At 37.1% G+C, this 13531-nt stretch overlaps 1 protein-coding gene across 1 annotated transcript in view; it reads right to left on the bottom strand.

The window, feature by feature from the left end:
• Positions 1–1118: 1118 nt before the first annotated feature.
• XIAP (X-linked inhibitor of apoptosis) overlaps positions 1119–13531 on the bottom strand; it is a 43665-nt gene continuing 31252 nt past the window's right edge. Inside the window, exons 4-7 of the mRNA XM_050964567.1 lie at positions 11931–12009; positions 9585–9618; positions 7881–8084; positions 1119–5249 (exon numbers count right to left, since the gene is read on the bottom strand). Of these exons, the coding sequence (XP_050820524.1) occupies positions 5056–5249; positions 7881–8084; positions 9585–9618; positions 11931–12009 (511 nt within the window). The 3' untranslated portion in view covers positions 1119–5055. The remainder of the gene's footprint in view (positions 5250–7880; positions 8085–9584; positions 9619–11930; positions 12010–13531) is intronic.

Genomic DNA, 13531 nt, shown 5'->3' with positions numbered 1-13531 from the left:
TTTAAAAATTGCACCTACAGAGCAGCTCTCTTGCAATCTTTTAAAAAATTTAGGTTTTTAACCCATTATTGTCCCTAACAAATTAAATTTTGAAACATTTATTGCAAAAATTAATGATTCTTCAAAATAAATAAATTCTGAAATAGCTTAGCGACCCACTGTGCCTTTCAACAGTTAGCCTTAGCATGAGTTTAAAATGAGATTCTTCTGCATTTAATGTATCTGAATAATATTTCAGTAATTCACTTGCTTTACATTTCAGGATTTTAAAAGATTGTAAGGCAATAAATATTAAAAAGTCACTGTCACTCCCAACTTGCTCTCAACACAGTTCACATACTGTGTAATCCAAATATGCCCCGTTGCTGGGCTTTGGATAAACTAACTGAAAAACTTAACAGTTTTGATAACATTCAGCAAAAACCATCTCCCCAGACTTGGCTGGTCTGAAGGTTCTTCCTTCTGTACCATTCGTAGGTTTGATCCCCTCTCTAGAGAGCCCCTCCTGCATGCCTTGCGTCTTATGCCAAACAACCTCTTCAGCAGAACACATTTCACATGTGTTGGCCCTACTGGGGAATATTAAATGAGCTGTTTTAAACAAAAGCTACCAGTCTATTTGCAAACACTTATTTTTCGTCACTGCAACTTAAACGTAATGGGAAAATTTTTCAAAGGCACAAATGGCAGGTTAGTGTTGAACCCCCAGTGACTTTCGACAGGAGTTGGGCACCTACCTGCCCATTGCACCTCTGATCATCTCCCATGATAAAGAATTGTCTATAAACATTTAAATTACTGAATAAACTTTCTGCAAAAATAGAGAATAAAAATGGTAAATTAAAATCTAAACAGATGTAGGGGAAAAAAAATCACATTAAGATCCAGTTTTCCAGAAGCAGTTTAGTAATTAAATTAGACCCTGAATTCCTTAGAAGTTGTCATCTACTTCAATGGGCCAAACTCTACTCTCCTCACTCAAAAAAAGTTTTTGAGCGTCAACAGGACTAGTATAAGTAAGGTAAGTAGTATCTAACTGTATATGGACAATGAACACTGTTTCTTATTTGCAGTATTGTTGTAGCCATGCTGGTCCCATGATAGGAAGACAAGATAGGTGAGGTAATATCTTTTATTCAACCAATGTCTTGGTGAAGGAAACAAGGTTTTGTGCTACACAGAATTCTTCTTCAGGTCAGTTATATTCATATTTACCATGTTTATTAAAATTAATTAGCAATATCCTATTATATTACATGTACAAAGCCAAGAAATTACAAATAGTTCCATTTTATGATTGCTCTTTGCATGTAAAATCAAAGACTATAACACAATAAACAATTTAAATTCACTTGATCTATTTAAAAAATTAATTATAAAGTCAGACTAGAATCACAAAAACAGTTCTGTGAATATTTTATACGATCACAACAAATTAAAAAAATAAACTTAAATTTCACTCCCTTGGACTATATTTCATGGACGTTTTAAGAAAATGAAAAATCATATTCAGTATTAGGTATCACTAATCAATGTTCCACGTCAAATACATCATTCAGTTCAAAAGATTTGAAATATATCAACATGTGCAAATACAGTCCAATTATTTACACAAATTTGGAGCTTACATTGTTCAAGGCATCAGCTAAGTCTTACTTAAATCCAAAATTCAGGTTTTTAAAACAAGATGGAAAAAGGGGAGGAAAACAAGACTTAGTATCAACTGAAATGTTATGAGCTAAAACAGATATCTTGAGAACCAGAAAGGGAAACTGACTAGAAGCAAAAATGAATTTTTTATAAAATGATTTACTGTCAAATTGAGTTAAATACATAAAATAAAGCTGTATAAATGGAGACATGTAAGTTTAAACTTCTTGATTACAGATCCTTCAGCTTTCATAAAGTATTAACAGAAAAAGATAATTTTATGTTGATGCTATATCTCATTATGCCCATGATAAAAATCTTAACCTTAACCACAAAAAAATTCTATTTAATTTTTTAAGATGAGACAACACTGTTAGTGTTCTGAAAACAAAAAGTATATAAAGTGTATTAGTGTCTGTTGATGTATATAGTGAACTTTTAAAAGAAAAAAAGGAACATTTAAATATAGAAACTCTAAGACTGATAATCGTGAAGTAAACAGGGAACAGGTAATCTTGGATAGATTTTCCACATTAAAAACAAAAGAAGAAATGGGCAAAGAAAAACGTAAAACACGAACATCCAGCACTGACACTAATTTGATAAACTAAGACTTCTGTCTGAATTACATCACAACCTAAATTGCAAAAATAAGGGCATTACACCATTTTCAATTATACGTAGTGCCTTTGTGAAACCAAAAGCAGAATATTCATTTTTATATATGTACACAAATAGGGCAATTTCTAAATTTACAAGTAGGCACTATATTGGGCCTAATCCTGAAAACACTTTTGCATGTGCATAATTTTACTCACATGAGGAGTCCCACTGAAGCAAAGCTTTGGAAGGGAAGGACTCAGCAATGAGGTCAATGGAACTACTCACATGAGTAAAGTTTTGTATGTGCTTAAGAGTTTGCAGCATCATACCCATTGTCTTAAATTAATCATGATATATCTTTCCCTCTTTTACCAGTTTATATACAAAAATTGGATTGTTAGAAGAATATATTTTAATAATTCTTATTTAAAAATGTATTTGACTTTGAAAGCAGAGACTAAAGATCATCTTATTACATCCTGGGAATACATCAAATATCGAGTATGTACAATTGGGATTATAAAAATAGGTTTGGAAATGGATGTTTGATTATCTAGGAATTCCAAACAATGTCATACCTGAACTATAAATTCTCTAACCAGAGTTTGTTAGCCACAGGATCCAAAAACAAGATGAAAATTCTCATCAAGGTACAACAGAAATGAACAAATTTTAAGTACAAATGGCTTTAATGTCCTGAGGCACCAAGGGCCAGCAGGTTTCATTCTCCAGCTATCTGATCAGTTCTCCTGCTGTTGGCAGTTCACCCAAAACTCTCATGACTTGGGGAAAAACTCCAGATTAAATACAATAGTTTTTCAAACAAATGATTTTGTAAAACCCTAAAAGCAAATTTATCTAGTAAAGGAGTAATACTTTGAAAATTTCTCTTTCTCCAAAAAAACCCCTATGCAACAGTTCTTTAGACTGGAAGCAGATGCTGAATTCTTATCTTCCAAAATTTTAGTAGCATACTACATTGGAGCATTTTAAAATGACCACCTACAGCGTGGCAGGGAAGCCCTGCATAAGATATTGTGCCCTCTTAGGAGATCTGTTAAGAGCATTAATTGTAATTGCTCTTTATTTTTCACATTTGTAATTGCAATAAATTCCTCCCCAAAATGTGATCATGCAAGATACTGAGAATCCTCAATTTAGTCTAATAATAAATGTGAGTTATTTGATCTTGTAAGGTGCTGAGAGTTCTCATCGGACTCTGTGGCCAGGTCTATAGTTCTACTGGAAAACCTGGTCGACAGACAGCTCAAACAATGCCAAGAGTTATTACAGTATAATATGTCATTACAACACTGCTTTAGACAATGTCATTTGATACTACGTATAAGCAATGTTATTTAAAATCTCTCATATACAAGTTGACTATGATTCTTCAAAAGGCAATGTAAATGGTTTAGAGTTTATATTCATTTTCAAGGAATTTCTTATGTGTCAATCTAGCAAAAAAGTTCTGGATGACAGGTATCTCTTGCTATACAGTGTTCATATTTGTTTTGGCTTTTTGAAATAGGACCAAGCTTACTCCCTGTTTGGGAGTGGGTTATAGAAAGGACAGGTTACAACTGCGAGTCTACAAGATGGGAGTGGGGTGGGAGATACTTTTGTGATAGTTTAAGGATCCTTTGAGTTTTAGGGCTAGAAAAGATCAGCCTTAAGGCAGTCAGAGATGGAGAAATAAATGGACCTAGTGTAACTTAAACATTGCTGCTGGAATGTAACTATGATATGTAATTGACAAGAACATAATTAATTGAAATGAAAGGTGGAAGTGAAATTAGTCAATTTTTAAAATACATACTGTACCGGACTAGGGAAGACTAATGTATGCTTGGAAGGGGAAACTGTTTAAAAGAAGAGAAGAGAAACATATGGATGATGTTTTTGTAATTTTTTTGGCGTGAATAATTTTTAAATAATTTGTACATTTTAGTGGTTTAGAAAAGGTCAGGAGATTTTAAAAATGCCATTTTCCCTATAAGAAAAGGAATTTGTATAACTAATCAATGTTTTACTCAATTAGAAAGGGGCTTAACCCGTTTCAGAGATTAGTCACTAAAATAATTAACAGAAAAACAAAACTACATAAACTTTTAGCTATTTCTCTCACTAAGATGTCACCATTCCTGAACCCGCAAACATCTGCCTTCTTCATAGACGCTAACCCTTACTATTCTAGTTTTGAATAATATTAATCTTGCTAAAATTTTATTTAACAAAATCATGGCTGGATTTTTTTTGTCACCTCCATTTAATAGTTTATTACCCATACCCTTTCTGAAAACTTGGCAGAGACAGAGCTAAGGAGTGAGATCAGATGACAAATTCCAATCTACATGGTTATTAGCAGCACAGCTTGTAGTCCGTCTGATCACTCAGTTTGCCCATGCTATTGTATATGAGTGAATAATATACTTCATTTATGCACTTTACAACAAGTTAGAAAGGTGTGCATACTCAGACATATACAAAATAGGAGAATGTCATAGTGAAGAATTTCTAATCTGTCACTTCAATTAAAGTGAAGGGACAAACTGGAGAGGAATAAAGAGGTTGCAGTTGAATGTGAGAGCTATAAGTACAAATTTAGCAGCTTCTGATTGTCAGTTTATGAGCTTTTAGGGCACTGACTAAAACTTTGTTTTTATTATCCCAAAACTTTAGACTCTCCATAAATATATTTGCGCGCTACAGTGCTGAACATCCCCAGCGTTTGCTGTTGCATTACAGTGATTTTAAACAATGTAACAACAAACATTTGCACAAACAACACTGTACATATGACTAATACATAAATATTTTCTGTCTTTTTGTAATAACCATGCAACACACAGGGCATTTATCAACTGCTTCAGCACATTCTTTACAAGCAACCAGATGGCCACAGGGAATAAAAACAACTGAGATGTCTTTATCCATACAGATTTTACACATCTTTTCCTCCTGTAAACGTCTTAACTTCTCTTCAGTACTCAGATCTGAGGAAAAGGGAAACACACGGAGCAAGTTAACATACTTAATAAAAGCAGCTACTCTCTCAAACTACCTTCCCCACACAAACTAAGTTTTCTTGGTATGACTGGAATAAATCATCCCCTAAACAAGAAAAACCCGTGTTAAAGACTACAAACTTTACAATCTGGACGCTCCTCTTCATCATTCCACATGGTAGGAGAGAGATTATGCCCCCGACAGTGGAGCAAGCTGGGAGTTTAACCCTCTCTATATACAGATCTAGAACTACCTGCAGAAGTTTTTCACATGGGCTTCCCATTGGCAGCTGCCCCCAAACACTTGTCAGAGGATGGAAAGAGAAAGACACTTGTTATGTAGAGGGGGCCCCCCATCAGCATTGCGGACAGGATAAATTGCCATGAACTGTAGGTCATCATATCATAACACAAAAAAGGCAGATCCCTAGCTATGTTGTGTCCATTTTATAACCTTTTTGTTGTGGTAAACTGGCACAAACTCAGTGGATCAGAGCAGAGGAGATTCTCTGCATAGGGGGAATCTTCCATGACACACGACTGGCATTTTGGTTTCTACACCACTCTGCTGATGATTAGAGTCTGTGGTTGGGATGCTGCTAGTACCTGACTGGTACCCAGGGCCTATGCTGGGAATCAGTCCTAAGCCAGAGCAGCCATTAGGCCTCCTTAAAGTCACCGTTGCTCTCCTTACTCCCAGACACCAAGCTAGCCTAAGATGTCCACGTCTTTAAATGTAGGTCTGTATGTGTATGTATTCATGTATCAGACCTTACAATGTATGTCTAGAGTTGTAGAAAAATTATATTCTGTTGCGTTATTTAAGAAATATTATGTAAGACTACATTGTAATGCTATGCATAGGCACCAGGATGATGCTTCCAGATGTTGAAGTTACATACACATTACCCAAATCTGAACGCTTAACTTTCATTAACGTTTTTTGTTCTGTTTTCGCATTTAACATACTTTATGAAGTGTGTGTGGGTGCTGGGAAAGGAGAAGTAGGTGGAGATGGGAAGGAAGTACTATTGAGATGAGGACAGAAAAGGGCAGTACCTAACTTCAGACTGTGGCAGAGAGCGGAAGTCCTGTGTGCCCTACTATTGCTCACACTGGAAGATTCAGCCATGAGATGGTAAATTCTGAGCTCTGAACTCCAATTCACAAAAGGAGAGAATACAGAGTTCTGAATAAAGCTAACAGATCACAGTGACACCTCTTCCCCCCCGCGAAAAAGTGAAATAGGAAAAAAAAGTGTGTGTTGTGTAAAATATTTCCTAAGTAGAACTTTTTATTCAACTAAAGATAGGCAGAGAAAATTGTTTTTATTTGGTTTTATAGGCACCAAAGAGTGACTGTTTTAAGAGTTAATTAAAAAACTTGTACTGCCTCAAGGACTGACTATACATGCTATTTTAGTTCTGTATTATAAAATTATGCCCTACTTGAAAAAAATCTGCTTTTGTCTGGAATGCTGTCCCCATGCTTGGGAGCAGCTCCCCATAAATGTCCACAAAACTAATGCATTATCCTTAATGCAAAATGCTCCTTAAAAACTCCTTTGTTGCGATGGTTACAAAAAGACCCGACAGCATCTAGGCCACGCGTGCACTAATAAAACAGGCTATCATGCCGACCACTATTGTTTCATTGTTTTCTCCGTCTGTCTGAATCCATCTGTTGTCTCTCATCTTATACTCAGATTGCAAGGTCTTTGGAACAGACCATATTTTTGTTCTGTGTTTGTACAGCACCTGGCACAATAGGGTCTTGGGCCTTGACCAGGGTTCATAGGGTACAATAATTAATAAAATATTTTTACAAATAACTTTCAGAGTTTTATAACTGAAAGATTAGAGGAAACTAGAGGTTCTCTATTTTTTTGCCCTTTATTTATACTGGACATTTGACAGCACTTTGTGTATACAGATGCCCCTTGTCTTACACAATTGTCCCGTTCCAGAAAGCCTTGCGTAACTCACATTTTGTGTAAGTCGGAAACGTATACCAATACATTATGCAAAAATTTCCGCAACTCGAAAATCCTATTTCTGGCTTATGGAACTTTTTCCGTAAGAGCAAATTTGCATAAGTCAGGTTTTGCATAACTCGGGGAGTGTCTGTAGTCTATTTCATAGTTTCTCCTGTACAGTTTCCTGTCTATTGTGAGAAATACTCACCCCAACAGGAGAGGGAGGGGATGAAGACTTCACACACACACACACAAAAGTGATAATAAAAGCACAAATATTATATTAGCAAAGGAATTTGGGAGTAGGGATGGAATCTGAAACTACTTTTAATAAATTTTTCAAAGTGGCTGGATTTCAGGCAGTGTTTCTAATACTATACATTATTGGAGCATCAGTGGTAGGCTGCTCTTTTCTAACATAAACCAGTATATTCTTAAATGCTGCTGGTTAAATAAAATGTAAAAAAAATAAATTATTTATAGTTGTTGTGTATATGATTACCCTATTGAATTCTCTAAAAATGACACATATTTCATGCATTTCTTTTGTGTTACACAAAGATGGCAACAGAAATATACCAATAATATATTTAATACAATCTGTTATCTTTTGCATCCATGTCTTGTAATTATAAAAAATTCACCTTTCGGTACCGAGCTCCCACTGGATACTTCTTCCTGTACGTTTTGTTTTTGAGCATGTATTATATCTGAAACTAGAAGCTCAACAGATGTATAGTTTTCTCCATATGTCCGCAGTTTTCTCTCCATAATGTTTTTAATCTCAGACAAACTGAAACCCATACGCATGGCATTCTGTACCAACTGGTTTTGTAGGAGATCATCATCTTTAACAAACATTGAGGGAAAAAAATCAGTTTAACTAAGAGCAAATTAGAAATAGTCAACAGTGTTCACTGTAATTTTTTGAAGAACTTCATAACATTTAACCAAAAGTTAGACAATTAAATTTCTCTGACTAGTGATTTTGCACTGTGAAATATAAAACATCAAACAAGTAGGACGCCTCCCAGATTTGTTATATTCCCAACCCTTCCACAGGCCACCCTACTTATATTACAGACTCCTAGATTTTAATCCATTCAAATCACTCAGTCAATGGAAATTTTCACCATATCTTTTTACACAGAATGTCTCCTAGCGTAACAGTAATCATAGATCTTATCACACTTGGATCCAAATTATCTTTATAATTTAGCTTAAATCCCTAAGTACAAGTAATGTTTTATATACTTTCTTTCAATTTACAAAAAAATATAACCCACCCATACCCAGGCTATAAGCAACTTGCCAATTTATTAAAAGGTTACAAAACCAAAATGCAGTACAATCAATAGTACTGTAATGTGTGCCTCCCTGTCTTATCACATATTAACAGTAGGAAATTATTTGTCTACCATTATGCCTCCCCTTTCCTTCCCAGTGGAGCTCTTTGCATAAATTTATTAGCAAGGCATCTGCTATTTTCACTCATTTTGACTACATTTAAGGGTTACTCAGTTCTTTTCCTTGGCAAAACTGCTTGCAGTGAAACTAGAGCTCTCTCATATGTGAATATACTTACAGACACTTACCCCCAGAACATTTTATAAATGTAGATTGTTGTGGAATCACTGCATAGCAATGGTAGATATCTTTTCCCACCAACTAAATATTTTTAAGTAGCTGTAAGATAATCCTGCTGCTACACTCATCACTATTTTCTCACCTTTTTGTTGAATGTTTAAAAGGAAGAGTGCTAGAACCTCTCATACAGATATGACACACAATCAGGCTCTTATTTAAGTCTTCCCAAGTATTTTTGTGACATTTTCATTCAAGAGGAGACCCAAACAGTTTCAGCATTCCCTGATATTCTTTCTATGGCCTTAACAACTCAGTAAAGTATCTTTATGGTCAGTAAATATACAGAGGTGCAACTATACATTAAATTTACTTCTACTGTGGTCTAAACCTTTTAACACACACACCCACCCACCCCCGTATTGGCCACTCGCAAAACACTAATTTTTTTTCCCTAATGAGGTTAGAATTTATTCACTGATTTTTTTTACCTTCAGGTTAATGAAGTGATAAATTTACACTCTGGCTCCCAAATTACATTATCTGTTCAGCAGTTGTGCTTGTTATTTAATTGTTCGGAAGCAAGGACGTAAAAGAAGAGCATAATTTAATGGGTTAGCTTCCTTTTTCCTCTATAAAGCATAGCAGGGTCACCTTCAAAATTAGCCATTTCCTTCATTCTCCCCACAAACATAAGCCACAACAACAGAACCTGGTGAGGAAGGCACACTAAGAACACATAGATGTAACTGTTTGACTCATACCTATAAGTAGGAATGTCTTCTCAGAAGCTTCTATCTAAAACAGAAATATAACCATAGATTAGGTCCCCTGCAAACAAAGAAACATTTCTAAACATTGTTAAGGGAAGGGTAAGAAAAAGGCCATTGCTATTTATCATGCTGACTGTGTGACCATGACTCAGATGAGAATCAATAGGAATCCCATCTTTTATTATTCATCTCCTTCAACAGAATTGGGCATACATAAATAAATACCTAGTTCTTATACAGCACTTTTCATCAACCAACCTCAGAGCACTTTATAAAGGAAGTCACTATCATAATTCCCATTTTACACATGAAGAAGCTGAGGTACAGAGATCTGAAGTAATTTGCCTAAGCAGCCAATGGTGGCAGAACCAAGCCATCCTGTCATAAACAAGATGTACAAATCTCAAACCATCCTGTAATAAGCCACATGTAGTATATGATCACCTCAACATTCGTAAATGATCTTGAAGAAGGGGTCAACAGTGAGTTAGTAAAGTTTGCAGATGATACAAAGTTACTAAAGATAGCTAAATCCAAAGCAGACTGTGAGGAGTTACAAAGGGATCTCACAAAACTGGGCAACAAAATGGCATTCATCGGTGTTGATAAATGTGAAGTAATGTATATTGGAAAATATAATTCCAACTATACATACAGAACGATGGGGTCTAAATTAGCTGTAACCACTCAAGAAAAAGATTGTGGAGTCACTGTGGATAGTTCTCTAAAAACATCTGCTCAATGTGCAGTGGCAGTCAAAAAAGCTAAGAGAACTATGAAGAAAGGGATAGCTAATAAGACAGTCAGTATCATAATGCCACTACATAAATCCATGGTACGCCCACACTTATGAATAGTGTGCAGTTCTTGTCACCTGTCTCAAAAAAAGATATATTAGAATTGAAAAAGGTAACAGAGAAGGGCAAAAAACAAATTAAAAAGATTAAGGATATTAAAAAGAGAGGGACTATTCAGCTTGAAAAAAAGAGACAACCAAGGGCGGGACATGATAGAGGTCCTTCATACCACTCATGCTTTGATCTAAGTGCATAAGGAAGTGTTATTTACCCCTTCTCATAACACAAGAGCTAGGGGTCACACAATGAAATTAATAGGTTGCAGGTTTAATACAAAGAAAAGGAATTACTTCTTCACACAACAGTCATCCTTGTAGAACCCATTGCCAGGTCATGTTGTGAAAGCCAAAAGTATAACTGGGTTAAAAAGATTAGAAAGCTCATGGAGAATAAGTCCATCAATGGCTATTAGCTAAGTTGGTGAGGAATGGAACACCATGCTTTGGGGGTTTGTGGCAGGGTGCTGCTGCAAACACACCTAATCAGCCCCTGTTACAATCAAGGGAGATAGATTGGGGCTGGCTGAAATGTCTTGTATCTGCCTGGCGATTGGAAACACCTGCTAGCCTGATAGGCAAGAGCTACAAAGGCTGGGAAGGAGCTAAAAGGAGGGAGGCAGCCAGAGAAGGAAGTGGTTACTGACCCAGACTGTGGTAGGTGAGAAATCTGTAAGGATTGTATATATTTGGACACTGGTGGTGGGAAAACAAACACTTACAGAATAAAGGACACAGATGTTGTATAGAGCTGATGTCTCCCTCGACATCCCTGTGGCCCGGGCCGCTTCCAGTAGCTCCCATTTGCCGGGAACAGCGAACCGCAGCCACTGGGAGCTGCGGGCAGCCATGTCTGGGGATGGTCAATGTAAACACTGTCTCACGGTCTGCCAGTGGATTACCCTGACAGGCCGCAGGTTGCCCACCACTGCTCTAAAGCCTGCACCACTTCCAGCGCAGAAGTGAATGTTGCAGGATTTGGTGGGGTGGATTACCATATGCCCAGGTCATGGGCTTTTTGCAGCCAAGGAAGGTTTCCAGAGGTGGGTCTGACGTGGCTCCAGGAGCAGCCTCTGCAGGGGAAAAATAAGTCCTGTCCCTTCCCAACTTGGCCAGGCCTAGCAGCGGGAGCTTGGCACATGGTAGGAAGCTCCTTCTGGGGCGCCCCCAGCCCTGCCCCTTTCCTACAATAGCCAGATTTCACAGGGAGAGATCAGATTTCACAGTCTGTGATGCATTTTTCCACAGCCATGAATTTGGTAGTGCCCTAATCATATTGCTACACTGTAATTGAATCCCTTCCACTTCCTGATGATGATCAAAGCAGTGTTAAAAAAAACTATATACAGTCACCAGATATATTCTGTATTTACATGATGAATTGATTTCACAAAAATTTTGAAGTTATACAATGTTATCTGTAATTAAAAATTATTTCTCTAGGGAAACCAAAACAGTAGATGGTGAAAAATGAGACAACTTACTGTGGAATCCCTCTGTAAAGGTGTTAACTGAACATTGTTTACAAATTCTTGGCCCTTCTCTTGTAGCAGATATTTGCATCTATAGTCACAAAAGATTATAATTATAAAGAGCATTGTACACATGGGAAAATAAACAAAGCTGAACACAATTTTCAAAAGAATTTGGGGAATTCTGCATTTCAAAGAATATTTCTGCTCTTAAGTTCTTTCTCTGAAAATGTAACTGAAATCATAGATGTCATTTAAACATTTTAAAAACATTCTGGTAGTGAAAGGAAGGAGCTTCATCAATATTTGTCACAGACTCCTAACAACTGGAATCACAAAACTTTACATTCACTGATCATGGCAGCCACAATCGCTGGTTTATAAAAGAAAAACAAACTTTGCAAACAAAGGAATACAATAACTTTTAAATATCAACTCTTAACCTTTTTGTAAGCAATGAACCACAGTCATGGATAAACAGACATTTTCCTTACCTGTTCTATCCCTCTTTTCAATATCTTCTATGCCACTCCAAGCACTTGGAAAAGACTCTCGGGGCTGATGATAGCCCGAAGTAGAGTACCCTGTACTGGTTGTGGTCTTAACCCAGAGTGACTTGAGGAATAGTCTGTGAGTCAGTAGGATTGAGATATGAAAATAGACATCAAAAAACAAACAGTCACCCTATTCCAATGCTAGAACGATCGTTGTGAGAGTGACCATCTTGAATTTTTGAGGTTTGACAAACATATTGAGCGCTGATGTCTAGTATAGGTCTCCAACCTCCCTTCCTCTTGGAAATTAGAAAACAGCAAGAGTAGAACCTCTGCCTTGTAGATGTTGAGGTACTGGTTCTATGGCTCCTAAACAGAGGAGATGATCTACCTCTTGTCATAGTAAACTCTCATGAGAAGGGTCCCTGAAAAGGGATGAGGAAGGGTGTTGTGGAGGGGGCAGAGAAGTAAAATGAATAGAGTACCCATTACAATGTTATATACTCCCAAGTGCTGGGGAATGCTACCAGCTCGTAGCCAAATGGATGGATAGTGTGGGTCAGCTGTAGCAGTTGGTGGGAGTGGTCTATTGATGCCTCAACCAACAAGTCAAAATTGATGCTTGGACATGAACGTCTTGGATGAGGAAGATTGCAGGCCAGATGGTTTATGCCTTGAAAATTTCTCTTTCTGTGGCTCACAGTAACGCTGAGCCGGTTATTGGTACGTGAGTGGTCTGTGCTAGGGTGGTGGACTGCATTTTTTATTTTGTCCTGGCATGTAGATGCCCAGCAAATGGAGAGCGGCCCTAGAATCCTTCAGGGCGTGAAGAGAGGCATCAGTCTTCTCAGTGGAGAACTCCCGTTTTCTCAAAGGGAAGGTCTTCAGTGGTTGATTGTATCTCCTTCAGGAAGCCTGACAGGTAGAGCCATGACATGTCGCATCACCACAGCAAGTATATAGATCTTGCCACTGAGTTGGGTGTGTCAAGGGCAGACTGTAGTGTTGTCTTGGCCACTAACTTTCCCTCTTTCCATCTTCTTAAAATGGTTGCGGTGCGACTCAGGCAGCTACTCAAAAAAACAAAACAAAAAATCACTCTGTTCCAAATAGGTTACG

The sequence above is a fragment of the Gopherus flavomarginatus genome, chromosome 8 (genome assembly GCF_025201925.1).
Source record: "Gopherus flavomarginatus isolate rGopFla2 chromosome 8, rGopFla2.mat.asm, whole genome shotgun sequence".
Taxonomy (NCBI): Eukaryota; Metazoa; Chordata; order Testudines; family Testudinidae; genus Gopherus; species Gopherus flavomarginatus.
Note: the sequence above shows the minus strand (reverse complement) of the source record. Positions and strands in the feature narration are given on the sequence as shown.